Consider the following 20425-nt stretch of genomic DNA (forward strand, 5'->3'; position numbering starts at 1 on the left):
AGTAACCCCTTGATAAGGAGGCTTTTGGTGATAAAAGAATTTATTTATTTGATTGGTGTTTTACGCCGTACTCAAGAATATTTCACTTAGACGTCAACGGCCAGCATTATGGTGGGAGAAATCAACGGCCATTCACGGGTTGATTGTGAAATAAGGACCGCTCACTCAGCATTCAGACGAGCACCTGATTGTTTTGTCTTTCTGCCCTCTGGAATGACACTCATGCATGGACAGGTTGAAATTATGAAGGGAAGAATGTAGTTTCGTACATTTTAGACTTGCTGATAAAGCATTTTGATCATAATCTTGTGATGCCTCTCCGCTTGCTCACCCCGATGATGCCTGCGATGAAATTACATGGGGTTACCTAAGCGGAAACAGCTGCGTTCTGGGAATATAGAGAAAACTCTGTCGAAATTGACTGAAACTGATAACATGGCGACGAGTTTGATTTTCTCAATGTGTGCTTCTTTATTGAATTGCGATATTATAAGGACAAATTGTTATGATATTTAAGCTTAATGTACTATATTATTATACTATGTCGATGGGTATATGCATGTACATTTGGGATTGTGTTGACGATTAACACACTCAAAAAAAAAACTAATCTGTTAATTTTTTTATTTTAAAAAAGTTAGAATTTTAATTCTAGCATCTCAGAGAGTGTTATCTCAGTGATGCTAGAATGTATTCTGTTATTGCAGCATATTATTCTGTTAAATGTAGCACGCGTATTCTGTTAATTCAACATAAATATTCTGCTAGACTAACAGGATGTTATATTGTTGAATATGAAAATATTGTGTGGTAATAACAGAATAAATTCTAGCATCACTCATACAACAGAGTTTCTGTTAAAATTAAGAGACTAATTTATTTAGTGCACAATGGCTCCCCAGAGTTTCTGACTATGTAAAATCCGTTCATACTTTTGAAACACCATGGCCCAAAACTTGCCAGGGCCCTGTGTCAAGAATATCTTGTATTGGAAAGAAAACTTATGTAATTGATGCAGACCAAGTGAGATGAATTCATATACAGGGAACACTATTTTCAATTGATTCTGGGTTATTAGACCGGAAGTAGTTAAAACTCATTTATTTTATTCATTTTGCTATATTTTGCAAGGTACTCGTGATATCCAACTGCATGATGGGAGAAAATGAGAGGAATGACTAAATACTTTCCAGCATACAGTCACCTTAAAGATATTTAAAAAAGATACCATAAGATAAACCGGATTTCAGTGACAGGGATGACAGATGTATATAAACAACATCAGTTTGTAGAGATAACTATGCACACAGAATCGAAGGTTGCATTTTAACCAGATTTTAAGATTCAAATGGCAATAGTTTCCTATATGTATTTCTATCAAGATATACACAAAGTTGCTTGAATAAGTAAAAGACATACAAGAACTTTTGAATACGTTTGCATGTGAAAGCAGATCTACACGATGGCCTACACCAAACAATACTGAAAAGTTTATATTACACGGTCGGTTGCTCTCTCTTTTTTTTTTTTTACTTTTCTGCTCGCTTCCTGTCTCCTCTCAGTAGCACTCTCTCCAGACCGATCATCGGGGCTTCAAACGCAAGGGAGACAAGAAAAGCTAGTCCGTATGACAAAACGATGTGCCCGAGGAAATAGTAGATCTGCGAAACCGAAAGTGACGATAAGTATGACAGGATATAGTTTCTATGTTGAGTTCGTTCTCAACGATAATAGATTGCACTCAGTACTGTCATTTATAGAGTGGCTCTTTGGCACTGCTTCGCGACTGTGTCTAATTCCGCTTCACCAGGGGCTAGGGGCTGTAGGCCTATATTTATCGTTGCCAAGATGGATGTATGAAGACTTGCCATCAGGGTACAACTCCGATACATATTTTGAATAACAAATACTTAAACGAATTAATTAACATGGTACACGATCTGCACAGGCCTACTGATTTCATTCATTCGCCTGCATTCCTTGAATATTTCCAACATCATTGAAAATTTGATTACTTCTTTTTGCATGAAGCCGTCTTTGACTGTTAGTGTTGAACATTGTTTTGGGAAATAGCCTTGTGGTTATTGACCTGGAACGTCCACATTAGTATAAGGATGTCTGTTTAGACGCCTATAATCACCTTTAACTTGATTCGAACAAGAACGTTCTTGAATGTGAATGGGACTGGTATGTATGGATCCAACACATTCGATGTTCCACTAACCCTTCTCGTAACAACGTTACCTTTAATTCTGTTCCCGGTGAAAGCAATTATGACGCCATGACGTCACAGAAGATCGAACATTTATAACCATTGTGTGGAAAATCGGCTTGACCTATTAGCACAATACGGCTTATGGTTGGTCAGTTGCGTGTTTTTGATTGACAGTTCGAAAAGGTCCATATTTCCATTTGTCCACTCTTGATATCAAGAGGCAGCCTTCATAAAACTTCGACAATCCAGTTGTCAAGTTTGGGCTTTGTGATGGAAACCTTAGAAAATAGGCTGATATTTAGTGTCATATTACCGTGTTCAGGTCAGAAGCATGAGGTACGACGTCTCTTCCGGTCGCAAAGTACAGCATGACGAGCGGGTGGATTAGATAGGCGCAGTAGGTGAGCCGACCGAGAGGTTGGAAGGGAGCCCAGGAGAGAAGGCTGTTGATGACGCCTGGAAGAGATAAACGGAGATAATGTAGATTTTCGGGAGCGAGTGTTCCAAAAGTCGTTTTTCTTTGTGTGTGTGTTTGAGTTTCATTAGGTCCATCATTTCTGACCAGTATGCGCATAGGCCTACACGAAGTTCCAAGTGTCGTCTTGTCGGGGATAATCTTTTTCAGGAATAGTTAGGTCTATTATAAATTGCAATTAACACCATTGCATTTTTTTTCTAATTTTGCTTAAGCCGTGGTGTTATAGGGTGCGTAAGTTCAAGTATTTATGCAGCACATGAACAGTTAAAATAAAACCCTGACAAGAGGTCGTATTTTATCTGTAATCAGATATCAGCTAGGCCTGTCATACCGTCGTCGCTGCTCGGGTTTTACTCTCTGTGCGGTACGACTTTTAACTATAGGCCTGTTCATTTCACTATATTTTTTTTTATTATTGGTATGCCTAATTTCTGTATGAATTTACAAAGGCAAGCCTAGAATGCTTTGATGGATGGGTACCTTGAGCATTATTAAACTATATTAAACACACGAAATGAAGCTTGGCATAGCAAATGCATGTAGTGTCACAAGTGCTTAGTTGCCTGATAAATGTGTTAGGATTTATATACGTCGAGAAACATGTATCCTTTCATCAGTGAGCTGAGGCAAAAGGTATGAAAACAACCTCTACTGTCTTATTTCTACAGAGGCAACTTGCTCGTTCTGATTGGTGTAGGCTGTTTCTTTCAGATTGAAAAGAGGCCAAGCCACGTGTGATCGTGAATATATGTGGGTGTGAAGAGAGTCTTAATTTACCTCCGTTTCCTGAAGAGCAGGCAATAACCAGCCAGGCGAGTCCGAGTGCCCACACGGTTCTGGACACTGTATTGTAGAGGGCGCTGACGTCTGATGTCAGCGGTTCTGTGTTGAAGTGTCCATACAGGCCGTAAAGCACAGCTAAGTTACACGTAAATGTCAAAATCCAGCCAAACACCACAACTTTCTACATGGAAAAGATGAAAGAAAAAAAAAACAAAAGATGAAATCATGATGGCGTAGGCTTGGGGCCATAATTAGTCGAACAAAATTTTGTTTTAATTATCAACGCGAAGCTGGGCACTGTAAGATCATACATGGTTATCTAGAGTCAAAGTCTAGTGGACATTCACTTGAACTAATGGGGAACGATGTTCATGGCCCATGAGCAAGACGTGCATAGTGCCTTTTAGATGTTGTCTAAGGGAGTAAGAGCGAGTGGTATGGTCCACAGAATTGTTCCAGTGAGTTATTCTCTCTTGGCCAGCATCCACATAGAGCTATGCCCGTTTTCCATTGATAAACTCGGCAGATACGGGAAGAAATTAGCGTTTAAAACACGTTTCAAATCATGACTTATGTCAAAAGAAACTAGATACTCATGTAGAGTCCATTATCGACCCCATTGAACGCCGTAACAATGTTACCGAAAGTTGTAACCGTTGCATGATAGCACAACCATATATGGACATACCTTAGTGAAACTGATCTTGGAGCCAGTCCTGTACAGTATATAACCCACAGTCATTCCCACGAGGTACGGTCCTATACGACAGTATGGCTTTTCGTAGTATAAGTCCTGGTATAGGTTTGGTTTGCTTTAAAGACCAAAATAATACATATATTTATGGCCACTGAATGTTCATGAGTGATAGTCTGACGTCAGTCAAAATATTTGTAACTGACATTAGAACCAATGATGTGATGATAACGCGTAATTCCAGACTGGTGACATCTAATAAATTGCAATATCTGCACTACACCTCTGTTTTGTTGGGTTTTTTTTTTTTGGCAAAATTGTGCTTAAACCTTGGTGCCAGCTGGTATGTAAGTTGCTAACACTTCTACATATCAATTACATGAACAGTTAGAACAAAGCCCTACCTCAGATAAAGTGACAAGAGGCCGTATTTCAGCTGTTATGTATAACCATTTGCCAGCTATAACACTGTTGCCGTTACTCTGGTTTTATTCTATGAGCTGTTGACTTTTATATTGTAATTTTATTTATTTATTTATTTGATTGGTGTTTTATGCCGTACTCACTTATTTCACTTACACCACGGCGGCCAGCATTATGGTGGGTGGAAACCGGACAAAGCCCGGGAGAAACACACGATCATCCGCAGATTGCTGGCAGATCTTCCCACATACGACAGGAGAGGAAGCCAGCAAGAGCTGGACATGAACTCACAGCGGCCGCATTGCTAAGAGGCTGCTGGGTCATTGCGCCGCGCTGGCGTGCCAGGCACTTCGGCCACGAATGCCACTATTGTAATTTTGGACAGATTCTTAAAGGTGTGCAGCTTTTGTAATTAATGCATATTGCCTGAATGGGGTCGGTTGAGGTGAGGAGGTTGGTAGCTTGTTGATAGAACTGATTATTCAAATCGTCGTCGCAAAGGCTGCAATGAACCGCTTACTACATTGCCCAGGACCGAATGATACTGCATGTGAAAACTAAGTGGACCACTATAACAAAACATCTTGTGTCCACTTTCTGGAAATCCTTTTGCGGAAAAGACGATGCCAGTATGTTGTCAACAGTTACCGAAAAACTAAAGTAGGCCTACCAAGTTCTGAAAAAATTTGGCCCGGAACTCTTATGATGACGTACGTAAAATCTTGGTTGAGGTCATTTCCTGTGGGAGGTAGCTTGTTGACGGAACTGATCACCCCCGTTGTTATAAATGAACCTGTCAGGAGAGTCATGAGGACGGCGGTGCCGGCAACCTTTGATCTGGATAGGGAGATATGAACAACAGCAAAATCGTGCACATAATAATATAACAATGTGTAAAGTAAGGCATGAACACCTCATTACGTTGATATGGGTCTTTCATTTATTTATTTCATTGATGTTTCCACACCGTTCTGAAGAATGTTTCACTTATATGCCATCCGTCAGTTTATCCTTCACCGAAACCGAAGTGCCCAAAGGAAACAATGATTACTGACCTTTATCAGTTACTTGTACCTGACCAAAAATCGTGCAACGTAACGTCATAGAAGGGACCAGCAAGAGCTGGATTCGAGCATGCGACCTCATTAGTCAAGATCTGATCAACTGCTGCCAAAACAACGCATGGTGCGGGTGACCCAGCGTTAGCCCTCTGGGACTTATTTGCAACACAAGACGTTTACTAGACAAACACCTTTTCCTTACAATGGGACTGCCCCCGGCTATCTTTAAGTTCACTGCTACACGAATACCAGGCCGCATAGCCCGATTGTTTGGATCGAGAAATCAAAAATATGTCCGTCATGTCGAATATTAAAACCTCAGACAAGGTACTTGATGGCTGTTTGAAATACAAAACTTTGGATTACGACATCCAATGACTACGGTACCCTTATATTTGAATGCAGAAAAAGACAGAAAAACATTTACTGCGAAAAGTCCTGGTGGAACTGAGAAACTTTGGAACAGCCAGCACGTACCTGCCTGAGGTTAAAGTATGAAACACGGTGAATGTCGGTTTGACGTCTCGATTTCAAATTTTTCGGATAATTGGTAGCAGAGGGCTTAACGGTGCAGGATCCGATATTTTTTCAACCGGATAACCCGGAATTAGAGTAAATCAAACAATAGGACAGGCGTCAGGTGTATAGATATGTGGAATTTTCCTGCTGGACCAAATACAAATAGTGTACATGGGAAGGTCTTCCAGCAACCTTCGGATGGCCGTGGGTTTCCCCTGGCTCAGCCCGGTTTCCTCCCACCATAATGCTGGCCGCCATCGTATAAGTGAAATATTCTTGAATACGGCGTAAAACACCAATCAAATAAATAAAATAAATAGGAGCCGGACATGTGTTTGCAGTTGATGTGTTGGGCTAATGTTCATCACAAATCAAACTGGTTTCAAAGAACAAACATACAAAGTCTAACTAACTTCCTGTAAAGCTGTTTGGCATAAAAATATCAGCTGGACCAAAATGAATCAAATTTATCAGCTTACAATCTCGACCACTTACCTGTACAGAGTAATCAGCACCAGTGGACTGATGACGTAAAACTGCATATCGTTGGCCAAGTACCATGCCCAGGACATACACTGAAATCAAAATAAATTTTTTCCCTGAATCTTTGGTAAGATATATTGTATTATTATCCGTTTTTTGAACGTGGAGTTCCTTTATAAACGCGGATCAATTTAATAGATTGTCGTCACGGTACACATAATGTGCCTAAATTCAACAAACCATCTAAATTTTTTCCATGAAGTCTTGAAGCTTATTTCCAATTGAGGCGGTAACGTTGTATATGTGAGGCTGGGGTGGCTTAGCGGTTTAGAATGGGTATAAGGCACTCGCCTGAGCATAACATTCAAGGCATGTGACCATCGAAGACCACTTGTCTTTCAGTAAATATGACATCCTTTATCCGATGGTCACACGTGGGAAATTTCATCAGTAACCTTCATCGTAGAGGTGGAAACTTCTTCAGATTTATTTATGTCATTGGTGTCGTTATACGACGACGGCCAGCATTATGGTGGGAGGAAACCGGGCAGAGCCCCAGAGGTGGGGGCGGGGAGCGTGGGGGGGGGGGGGAGCACGGTTATCCGCATGTTGCAGACAGACACTGTCTTTGAACGCCAACGGAAGATAACTGGATGACAAATTACATGTATTAATACTTTGAACTGCTTTATTAGCACAAGAAACTGTATATCTACAGCTGAGTTTGTACGGGAAATGCGGGATAAATCAAAACGGTTGTCCTGGGATTTAAACAACAATAATTTATTTTTTTTATTTGATTTGTGTTTTACGCCTTCCTCAAGAATATTTCACTTATACGACGGCGGCCAGCATTATGGTGGGGAAGAAATTGGGCAAAACCCCGGTGAAACCCACGACCCTCCGCAGGTTGAAACAGCAATAAAAATTATAAATTAATATAAAGGGATTTGTGAAAAATAATAAAGATGGAAATTTGCAAGGAAATGAGAGAGAAACGTACCCCACTGTAGAAAGAAAAGAAGTTATTTATGTATAATAAATTCTTCCACCAGGAATCCTTGCAGAAGTTGACCTCTAACCCCTGCTGAGGCCAAATGGGACCGTCTCCAAAATACCGGAGAAGGCAAATATCCACCATCATCACCAACATGTAAGCTGGGGTCAACCTGAACGGAAAGAGAGTCGTGTTTGCTGGAAGATTCCACTTTAGGGATGTAAACCTACATTATTATGCCAACTATAACGAGCCGGTCTCATGAAGCATACTTAATGCTAAGTAGCCCTTAGCTAAGTGTACTTAATATCCCTATAGCATACGTCGTCATGGTATTTAAGCGCAAATTTAGCTAACGGAGCTTCATGAAGCAGGCCCGAGAGGTTTGTTTTTAGAATGGCTGGAGTTAGAGCAGTGATAAAATAGATTAATTATCACACTTATTATTTGTGCACGATTAAAACTTCCATTATGATCAAGAGTTAAGCGATTATCTCTGGTCAGTGCTATTTCGAATTATTTAATAGTTCTGTCTCATAATACGGAGCAGGTAATAATACACCAAGCCTAATCGCCTTAAATCTTCTTGGATGTAAACTAGATTTGTAATGTGGTCAGAGAAGTCAGGAAATACTCTTGTTTAACAATTGCATATGGAAAAAAATCTAAAAATGACTATACATGTATGTACGTCACACAGCAGACATGCATTAAACACAGGTCTCCTTTGAATGGTTTGAACACCGTAGGCGTTTAATAATGAGGTTGCCGGAAGCAAAAATCTATCAGCCTAATACAGAAGATGTACATATACTTAGCCTTGTCAACATACCGCCAAAACCTGTGGAAATAGAACAATGCCCAGTTGATTCGACCCTTGCTCTTGTCCATTTCTTTAAAGGTGATATATGCCACCAGAAGTCCGCTGCAACAGGCATGTACATGTATGTACAAGCTATTAGAAGTATATATTTACTACAGAAATCAGATAATTTACGACTTTACGTCATCTGTTTATAAGGCTGTACTGGAGAATGTTTACCTTTTCTACAGTACGACGACGATCAGAAGCATAGGTTGGTAAATTAGCTGCAGGGACAAACTTGACACACCTGCTGACTTCGAATGCTGGCTTCGCACCTGCGATCTCCGTCGTGTGGGTCTCTCTGTCGTCCTATAAAAAGCTCTACAGCCGTAGGCTGCTAAGCGTCCCTCGTTAATTTCCGAATTAAAGTCAATGATTTTGATATTTATGTCTAGCATGTTTGTTTCTTTGAAGTTTACGGAGATTTTACACTATTTCGGTCATATTCCTTATTGGCAAAGGTCAAGCCAATATAAGTAGAGCTACATTGACAAAAAAAACAAAAAAAAAAACAAAAAAAACAAAAAACAATGGGCCAATTCAGGGAAAACTGTTTTGCTGAACACCCATATTGTACATAATGGACTCCTCCAACCTGATCAGAAGTACAATCAGTTGAGCCTTCTATGACTCAGTCATTGGTCAGTGAGCACTGCTGCCTCATCGGAACACTAAGACGAAGACGCCAAAACAGACACCCAACTTGGTCAAAGTACAATGAAGTGTTAACTCTGTCACTCATACACAGCTTGCAAACCATGAAGAGACAATCTAGTTCAATAACGGCAAAGTTCCCACATAATAGAGACTTGGTTCCATGCTGAATTGACAGCAGCACCCCCCTCCCCCATCCCGCAGCACCCCCCTTCCCCCCTTTCCGTCCAAAGGCCATCGTAAAAGTAGCAATGAATAATAGTCCAGAAATATGTCAGGTGCAAAATGCTCCCTATTGATCTAAACATCTAAACTAAGCGACCTGTTCCCTACCTGAGAAAGAAAAAGGAATCAACCGAAAACGTTCCATTGACAATGGCTTGAAACGTCCAGCGTTTGAAAATCACAGTTCCGTAGTCTATCAGATTATCTAAATAAAAACAGAGCAAAGAATACACCGGAAGAGAATAGTTATGCACGTGTCTGACAAGGCGTTCTAAGGTTCCAGGTGGGTAAACTTTACGGTTTGACTATTATAGGCATTGGGCGTATGAAATAAAAGACGATGGAAATGTCGAACCCATAACACATCTAGGAGAAAAGTCTGGGTATGTTATGGTAAGCGAATTAACTTATTGCCCATGTTAACCTATACTGGGCAGCTTTGCCGTACTTTTTACTCATTCAGTGAGCAAGCGCGTATTTCATCCTTGCGACACTATCGTGACGGTGCTTACCAGCTGAGGATTTGAACCAGCGATTTCTGTGCTTCTAGTCCAAGATTCTAGCGCTAGACTAAAGGGAAAATCCCTACAGCCTGTAGGTAGATACTGGTTGTATATCACCCTGTTACATTATATTGCACCACATACTTTGAATGTTATAATTCCTTTCACAAGGGTACAAGACTAAATTAGCATTAATGCATACGTCTGAACCACACACATACTCACCAATGCATTAATAGCATACCTGCATTTGCGTAAAATAAACGACTAGAGTATCGAGAGTAAAATAGGACACTGGCGACAGTTTGGTAGTTAACAAATGGTGACGTGTAGCCCGGGAAATTCGGCCTCTTGTCTATTTACCTCAGTTATAGGCTTTTATTCTAACTATTTTTGTAAATGCTTATAAGAGAAGTAAGCTATAGTCGCTTCTCCAGCACCTCGGTGTCACCAATAGGTAGAATGATCAGTGATTTTAATCATGGACTTTATTTCACGTTACCGCTTTTGACCCACTACATGACCCACACACATACTCACGAGTCACTATCAGTGTGACTGCATACGCCCGACCCACGCACTTACTCACCAGACACTATCAGCATGATTGCATACGTATGACCCACAAACATACTCATCAGACATTATCAGCATCATTACATACGTATACCCACGTACATACTCACCAGACACTATCAACGTGGTTGCATACGCCTGACCCACGTACATACTCACCAGACTCTATCAGTATGATTGCATACGTATGACCCACGTACATACTCATCAGACTCTATCAGTATAAATGCATACGTATGACCCACGTACATACTCACCAGACACCAAGATTGTATACGTCTGACATACTCACCAGATACTATCAGCATGATTGCATACGTATGACCTAGAATAACCCAGCTCATACTCAGGAACCGGATACCATTTAAACAGGTCAGGCTTCCTGGGGCCTGTGCAGTGCTTAAAATCTTGCTTCCGTTTGTATAAACAGAAAACGCCACCAAACATTTAGCCAGGATGCCTAGAAAACAAGATAAAATGTGTTTTTCATTCTTTCACTTTCGAAATATTTGAAATATATCTTTGATGTTGATCGGTCGTATTCATGTATACAGAGCCAAGCATAATTAGCCGGTTTCTTTCCGAGATGTTTCAGGTGAATTAAGTTCTCCTGCATGTATATGTCATCTAGGCTCCCGGGATTTCTATCTGGCTGGTTTGCTAACCATATTTATATGTGTAATACGTTGGTACTGAAGAGTTCAGTATTAGGGGTTGGGTAATTTTTAACAAGCTGTTCAAGTGAGGGCTCGGGATTTTTTCTCACTTTTCCATTGGTTTGAAGGGTGGGTGGGGGTGAGTCAGTGCATTTTTCAAGATTTTGTAATACTTTCCCCCATATTTTAACACCATAAAAGATAGCTCGTGAGATAATTTACATAACATTTAAATAATAATATTTTTGTAACAAAAATAGTGAAAATAAACTGCTATCTTGTTCTTTTTTTGTCTTCTTCAAACGCCCAATTATTGTGTCCAAAAACCCAGTAGTAGTCCGTGCGATAAAGTTCATGACATGTAGAACAATGTTTTGATTTTGAGGAAAATATTAATAGAAATTTCGACCTGCATCGATCTATAGATTTTACTTCTTATAGAATTGAAATTCTTTCTTTTGTTATTTTCTTTTGGAGATTAGCCTCTGACTGGATCCAGTCTTAACAGTCGGAAATTCTCTGTATTTATTTATTTATTTATTTATTTATTTAGGATTTCATACCTTACGCAAGTATATGTAACCTGAGTAAAACTCAGCCTTCACCAGGTAGCAACTGATAAGCCTGAATTAAAGTCGAAATCGAACCTTGAAGTAAAACCTGCATTCGAGTCTGCGACTTCAATAGTTTCAGCCTGTAGCGATTAAAGTTTTAGCCAAACGGAGGGAGAAATGAATTATAGATTGCAACCTTACTTTGATTATTCAACCTACCTAGCTTTGGGGGTCCCTCTAGCTTTTGCAGGTCCCCACCTGATGTCTTGTTTAACAGAGCTGTCTTCTCGTCTGGCAAGGAGTGGGCTGATCTCTTCTCGGTGGATCTCACGCTGGACGCGATTTGTAGGATACAGACATCATAGACGGTACCGACCAGAATGCAAAATCCGATGACCGAACATATCACACTGGAAGAAAAATAATGGACCAGTAGACAAAAACACATGGCGGGACACAAAAAATGAGAGCGTAACCAGCAGGCTGCATGCTGTAGCTTTAATCCCGTGGTGATCTGTGCCCAGTTGTTGGAAAGCGTATTAACTAATACTGGTATAAAGTCACGTTTTATATGTAAATTTTTAGCCAAATTCAGCAACCAATGCAGCTTTCCAACGTCAAAGTACAACAGCGGCAGTTTTAGTTCATATTTAATATAATGTTGCACATATTTTTTTTGGGTAAATACGAAACTGAAGACTTGGCTTAAACGTAAACGTGGTAGTAAGTCTTGAACAACTGGACCCAGGATGTATTGGCAAGAAAAAGCTATGTTGACTGAACATATCAAACGAAGAGAAAAAACAACATATAATTAAATAAAAGCCATCGATAACAAAACACACTGATAGGGAAGCCAACCCACAAGTTGATGAAGTCCAAAGACATGATAAGCGAACGTAGTGTTTTGAAAGCAAAACAGGAGATTAGTAGGCAAACACTGAAGACAGAACACACTACACTGAACGCCAAAACACAACATGCAAAAACAAACAGGGAACAGACCAACAGTGGGGAAAATGAATAATCCATATTGAATGCAAAGACAATCGACCAACAGACAAAAGCTATATTTTATGATTAAATGCACTAAGCAGATTCAAAACAGAACAAGACAAAAATCAGTGAGTAGTACATAAAAGTCCTGATGACTTAACATTACTACATTAAAAGGAAAATAATCGACTAAGAAGCAAGATCAAATCGGCAGGAAGATGATGAGTGACAGTACTGCACTGAAGGCTAACTAAATAGAAAGCAATAGTTAAAATCTATAATGACTGAAGAAACACGACGCGAAAAACAAAAACAACTGATTAGTATATAACAGTCTTGATGAACAAGTACACTATATTTAAAGCATCGAGCAGCAGATAAAACCCACTGTGTCTGAAGATATTATATTGAATGCATAAACAGTCGACCAGCAGATAAAACCCACTGTGTCTGAAGATATTATATGGAATGAATAAACCAGCAGATAAAACCCACAATGTCTGGAGATATTACACTTAATTCATAAACCAAAAGATAAAACCCACGATGTCTGAAGACATTATATGGAATGCATAAACCAGCAAATAAAACCCACGATGTCTGGAGATATTATATGGAATGCATAAACCAGCAGATAAAACCCACGATGCCTGGAGATATTACATGGAATGCATAAACCAGCAGATAAAACCCACGATATCTGGAGATATTATATGGAATGCATAAACCAGCAGATAAAACCCACGATGTCTGGAGATAATATATGGAATGCATAAACCAGCAAATAAAACCCACGATGTTTGGAGATATTATATGGAATGCATAAACCAGCAGATAAACCAACGCTGTCTGGAGATATTATATGGAATGCATAAACCAGCAGATAAAACCCACGATGTCTGGAGATATTATATGGAATGCATAAACAGTCGACTAGCAGATAAACCCACGATGTCTGGAGATATTATATGGAATGCATAAACAGTCGACCAGCAAATAAAACCCACGATGTCTGGAGATATTACACTGAATTTATAAACAGTGGATCAGTAGATTAAAACCAGCATGTCTAAAGATAATGTACTGAAATCTAAAAGGACTAAGCAGTACATGAAAACCAGGATAATCAAAGATACTTCGCTGAAAACAAAGCAACGGACTAGTGGACAAAATCTGTGGACCAAAATACACCGCATACTTTAAGCTGTGGCTGTATGTCAGGTGATTTTACAGGTAGCTAGCATTCCTGACTGTTTCACGTTAACACAACAGTCGTGCAGGAGAGACATTCTTGTGTACGGCTTTAAACAAACCTGAGGCTCCTGCTGACACTTACATGGCTGCTATTGCCCTTCCGTCGGACGCTAGATCCGGACTCTCTCGACAGCTTACGGATATTTGTGACGATGTATTCATGGGAAGAAGAGACATAGCTGTAATGAAAAATGACATAAGTGCTTAAAGGAAATGGCCTTCTAAAAATAAAGCTAAGCATCACTATCTTAGATTTTTGTGAAAAGACAAAGGCTCTCAAACATATCACTTTCAAAGTGGGCTTTATGGACCATACTATCAGAGGTTAGACACTGACGTCACAGGAAGTTTATCCAACTCTAATCATCACACTGAATTTTGGAATAGCTCGATTTACCCCTGAGTGAAAGATAACTGAAATAATATTCCCCAAAATTCCTTCCTTCTGGTAAACATCAGGAAAAATGGTGACGTCAGAGTTCTTAGACACCATCAGTATGTCTCATAAAGCCCGCCATAGTTTTCAAATATTTGAATGCTTTTCAACACTCTCAAAAGAATCTGAAAATATAAATGAAAGTATTTTTATGCATCGTTTTCAGTTGTCTTTACGATGAACCTTCCTTCATATTTTAGCTTTCTTTTCCTTTACTATTGACACATACATTTCTGGACATAATAATATTTATTTAATCCGTGCTTAACGCCGTGCTCAGGAATATTGCACTTATATAACGGCGGCCAGCAAAGCTACGTCTATACTATGGCCGAAAGCCCGTCCGCAGTCTGAACTGAATGGCGTACGATTCAGTACATATATCAAATAAATAAATGAATTCAGGCAGAAGGGTTTCATCTGATGATCTGCCAGTTGAATGGTTCTTTATTTATTTATTTGATTGGTGTTTTACGCCGTACTCAAGAATGCTTCACTTATACGGCGGCGGCCAGCATTATGGTGGGTGGAAAGCGGGCAGAGGTCCGGGGAAACCACGACCATCCGCAGGTTGCAGACAGACCTTCCCACGTACGGTCGGAGAGGAAGCCAGCATGAGCTGGACTTTAAGTCACAGCGACCGCATTAGTGAGAGGCTCCTGGGTCATTACGCTGCGCTAGCGCGCTAACCAACTGAGCGACGGAGGCCCCTGCTAACATGTATAGCTGTCCACATGCATTGTTATAGATTTGGTGCTCGATAACGAATTCGGACAGATGGCCCGCAGACCAATGTTTTTCTGTTCGGTAAAGAAAGTCGTGACGTATTTTTACTTCTGACTAATCAGCATGGAAAGTGTTTATCTACAATAAGTCCTTCCACTCCAAACGTGGCATCAGGCAACGAGTGAGTCTGCTTCAAAATCTGCTTGTTGACGATGAAGAGAGTAAACTCGTCTAGGGTACGATCAGTGGGTGATATGTTTGGGGAAAATTCCTCACCGTGTGGCATTTGACAGCGGTAACTTGAATTTAGCTTTAGGGGGCTACAATGCTTTCAGCTGGTATCGAAAACTGGCTACCTTGTGCTGCTATGGGATAGGTCTACATTTAATGTTGGAAATATTTATTTATTAATTGATTGGTGTTTTACGCCGTACTCAAGAATATTTCCCGCAGATTGCTGGCTGACCTTCCCACGAACGGTCGGAGAGGAAGCCAGCCTGAGTTGGACTTCAACCCACAACGACCGCATTGGAATGTTGGAAATATTTATTTATTTATTTATTTATTTGATTGGTGTTTTACATCATACTCAAGAATATTTCACTTATACAACGGCGGCCAGCAATATGATGAGAGGTAACTGGACAGAGCCCGACGGAAACCCACGACCCTCCGCAGGTTGCTGCCAGAGCCACGTACGGCCGGAGAGGAAGCCAGCTTGAGCTGGACTTGAACTCTCAGCGACCGCATTGGTGAGAGGCTCCTTGGTCAATTCGGGAGTGTTGGAAATAATGATACATAATTCTAGTAAATGTAATGCGGAATGCCTATAGTCTGAACGTAGCTTTATGGGGTGAGAAAACCGGGCTAAGCCTAGCAAGTAATTTTAAGTAAAAAGTAATAAGTAATTTTATCTAATACAGTACATCTAATACTCTGGATTTGTTTACCAAATACTGGTTAATCAACGATATTAGGAAAGTATAGGTTGCCATTTTCAAACGTTGCACATCAAGATTAAAAATAAAACCTCAAATGAGGCAGAATGACGAGAGGTCGGATTTCAATGAGTTGTGAACATTTGCCGGTCATCATACACCGCAGCTCTGGTTTTACTCTCCATGTTGTAGTTTTTCGTGTCTTACTTGTTAGCCATTAAATTTACCAAAAGTGGTACAAAGGTATAATGTGACTTACCTTCATCGAGAAGCCCCGTAACGTCATCCTGAGAGCACGAGCGCGGCACACACATACCAATCATCAGGCCCATTGACATGAAACCGGGTGTCTTTCCGAAAAAGAAAGAAGATACGAATTTTCATGCTAAAACTGCCAAAAACTACGTAGTCTTTCGTATTTTATTTGGTATAGAGTGTAATGACTATTTATTTATTTATTTATTTGTTGTTTAACGCCATACTCAAGAATTTATGGGAGGAGGGAAACGGAATGTATATGTTAAATCACTGACTTGAGATGTACAGATACACACAATCATGTTAGTAGAAGACACGTGGTGTTCAACAAAAGCTAGAACGAGCAAATTGTCACAAGTATTCATGTGTGCAATTTATTTACGATTCCAGTGGTGCTTTATGCCTTACTCAACAATACTTAAGTTACACAACCGTCGTCAGCCCACGTCCTATTCAGCCATAATAGTCGAGTACTATGATATGAATATGATTGATTTACGAATCAAGCAGATTTACTAATCAAACAGATTTACCAATCAAACAGATTTACCAATCAAGCAGATTTACCAATCAAACAGTAGTGAGAAGTACATATAGGATGGTAGCCGAAGGTGGAAAGCCAATTGCCTCGGTAACAATGCACATAATCCAAAGATTGCCTATTGAATACAATGCCTATTAGATACATTGCCTACTGGATACTCTACAATACATATTGCATACATTGCCTATTGGATACACTACCTATTGGGTACATTGCTCTTTGGATACACTGCCTATTTGACACATTCCTTATTGAATACATTGCCTATCGAATACGTTGCATATTGGATACATTGCCCATTATATACATTGCTTGTTGAATACACTGCCTGTTGGATACATTGCTTAATGGACACATTGCCTGTTGACTTGTTTGTATTATAACGGTCACCTGTTGATCAGGGGATTCCCCGCCTGTCCCACCTAATGGTATTTGAACTGCGCAGTACTTGGTCGTCAAGGTCCTGTGTTGGCCGTGAGATATGTTGAGGGTAGCGGAGGCTTTCAGACATTCGGTATACGATCCTAACCAATACCTGTTCCCAAGCAATATTCCGCTTGGAAGCTTGCCTTGTGAGTCCAGAACTGTGAATTATTAATTTTTTAATGATTGAAATATTCTCATCTTTATCAGTGCATTCCACAAATTTCAAGCTGAAGATGTCTAGTTAAATGTTTTATAGCATCACTTTGTATAAAGCAAGCACCCGCCTAATTTAAACATCTTAAAATGTCTGAGCTTTCAGTATTGTAAGGTTGGCGGCATATATAGGCTGGCTGTTTGAAAACTGATCAGTTGGCATATGCATGGACTGCATCGTTTGCTACAATTTGCCAATAACTTTACGTATTAATAGAAAAGGAATATAAACATACGATCGATTGATAAATAAAATAGATATCATCTTACTTCGCAAAGCCCATTGTTGTTGTCGGACAATTCCCATCAGGTAGGCATATGTGTCGTTGGCGCAGGTAACAGAGACGTTGGTATTTTGGTCAAAGGTAATCCCATCCTGCAACACCACATCACGGAGAAAATAATACGATTCCTCCTTGGAAGAAGACCCTAAGGCATCGGCATCGGCATCGGTGATGGCGTTTTGAATATTGGAGCTGAAGGGAACGTTATTCCACAGTTGTCGGACAGTTCGTGAATGCTCCTCCAACAGAGGTCCAAGCTCTTTCACAAGGCTTGGACCGATGTTTCCCAGTGTGGCGACCCGACCAGGCTCAATGAACTGAGACCACAGCTCAGGAACAAAGCTGGTCAGAACGAAAAATCTTAGGCAGCAAGACATCGTGGTCAGTTTTCCCAGGGTCTTAATACAACAAATTTCAACCCAGTATAAACAGACCTATGTGTTTTTGAAAGTACATGCCCTACGGGGTGATCTGTAAGCAGCGTCAAAGTCTTGTGACCCACATTTGTGACTTCTTATAGAAAGCTATACACGTGTACGCACAAGAGTTCTGTGCAAATACCTTATTGCAGTAAACAGCACGGGTTCAGAATGTAGTGACATCCATGTAGTTGTCTATATATATATATATATATATATATATATATATATATATATATATATATATATATATATATATATATATATACCTCATGTTACCCACACGTTACGCTTTAGTGGAGTTTAGATGAGTAGACCCCAGGGTCAAAGAGCTGTCTCAGACGTAAGTCAAACTTAGTGTTATCTTCATTAACGGTATTATTCTTGAAGTTATATTCAACTTAAAAGCAACTCAATCAATTTTGCTACAGACGCCTAAGAGAAGATAATTTATTAAAACAGAAATTCCTCAACAAGTCACATTTTAGCGCAATAAACTGTTTTGGGGTTAAGACAAAGTCTGACTTAAGTCTAAGACAAACTTTGTGTTTGTTGGCCCATATTTATCAAACAACTTCAGTCATAAATATCAAGACCAAACTCAGAACGGGAAAGAGCACAAACTATTTGTTAATAGATTATGCTGCAATCAAGTATCAGTGTGCTGGAAGCCAGCAGGCCTGTGAGTTGGACTTAAACTCGCAGCAACACAATGGTGAGACGGTCCTGAGGTAGTGTGCTGCGCTAGCACGATAGCCACTCTTTCACCTTTAAATTGGAGTTACAGTCAAACAAGCGACATCTCGATTTGAACTTGCAACCTCATCGATCAGAGGCCGATCGACATGGCTAGAACAACTCTCAGCATGGGGTCCCTTGAAGATTTTCTACACTTATATCTACATCTTAGTATGTAGATATTGGAGTAGATAATGATATGGACAGATTTAACAATGTTATAAACACGACAAAAAAGCACTCTATACAAGATCCTATTTCTTATCCTGTTTATATAAGACATCAGATGAAGGTGACAAACTGCACAATAGAACATTCCATTAAGGATTATATAATTAGTAAGGCTTTGTACATATACAAATTTGTGTACCTGGTATGCCAGTGCATTGATACATAAAAACAATACAAGTGTGACGAGGCTTGAGATTTGTCACGCCTGTGTACATGAAAGAACGCACGGCGTGATACAGTGTAGCATTAAATATAAAAAATGATGTTGAAGATGTCCCTTTGTTGCCTCACACGCAATGCTGCATGTAGGGCCTACTTTTATATTATTGTATTTATACACTGACTGCACGATTAAACTTAATAAACATTTTTACTTCAAGCAGGCATTTCTGATCTGTGATTTATAAAGATTCAAAGGTGTACACCTGGAGTATTTGACGTGTTGTACTTGCCTTCTCTTTGACTCTGTCTGTTTTTCTACCACCATAATGGTGGTCGCCGTCAGATAAGTTAAACATAATGAGTACGACCTAAAACACCAATCAAATCAATAAAACTGTTTTCCTGCCAGATGATTATTGTCAGCACACAAAGCATCTCAAACATACGACGATTGGACGGTGACTGCGTTTATAAAGGCCATAATTCCGCAACACACATGATGTACCCTTATTTTGCTGTGTTACATGACGCTGACGCCTGACATACGTAAGCTTTAATTGTTTATTTATTTATTTGTTTTATGCTTATATTCACTAGATATTTTCCATTAATTTGACGGTTTGTACACCCTTCTAGAAGGATTGATCTGACAAACCTCATGGCTAAAGGCCGCAGCGGAACTAGCGAGTGCTGGATTCGATCCCGGGACCTCATTGGTCGTGGTAGAGATTTTTCCATGTTATGAGCAATCGAGGATATTTTTTTTTTTTTGAATAAGCTGTCAATGGCTGTAGTCTCACGTAGGCCTACATGTTGACCTACTTCGCAAATAACATCACAAATAAGTCTCTCGCACGTTAACTTCCTGCAAACCCAGAAAATAACCTTGATATGACATTACGATACAGCATGAAAAAAGGTCGCAGCTTCTAAAGTATTGTTCAGAAACAGGTGCATAATGAACAGATATTTACAACATACGTATACTCAACAAAAACTCAAATGAACGAAGCAATTTTACATTGTCTTCTCTCAGATATTAAATAACGTGTTTACTTAACAATAAGGGTAAGTACAAGTATTCATTAGTTAGTTTTTAGGCCAATAATCCAGC

At 39.8% G+C, this 20425-nt stretch overlaps 1 protein-coding gene across 1 annotated transcript; it reads right to left on the bottom strand.

The window, feature by feature from the left end:
• Positions 1-472: 472 nt before the first annotated feature.
• On the bottom strand, positions 473-18262 carry LOC135481016 (nose resistant to fluoxetine protein 6-like). Its single transcript, XM_064760947.1, has 15 exons — positions 17748-18262; positions 17229-17422; positions 16296-16386; positions 14019-14115; positions 11906-12096; positions 10769-10936; positions 9506-9602; positions 8486-8578; positions 7660-7825; positions 6669-6748; positions 5308-5430; positions 4165-4288; positions 3471-3657; positions 2529-2671; positions 473-1661 (listed from the first exon to the last, which is right to left on the bottom strand). The coding sequence occupies exons 1-15, from the start codon at positions 18136-18138 to the stop codon at positions 1530-1532; spliced, it is 2277 nt and encodes a 758-aa protein (XP_064617017.1). The 5' UTR covers positions 18139-18262; the 3' UTR covers positions 473-1529.
• Between the last annotated feature and the right edge of the window lie 2163 nt (positions 18263-20425).

The sequence above is a fragment of the Liolophura sinensis genome, chromosome 13 (genome assembly GCF_032854445.1).
Source record: "Liolophura sinensis isolate JHLJ2023 chromosome 13, CUHK_Ljap_v2, whole genome shotgun sequence".
Taxonomy (NCBI): Eukaryota; Metazoa; Mollusca; class Polyplacophora; order Chitonida; family Chitonidae; genus Liolophura; species Liolophura sinensis.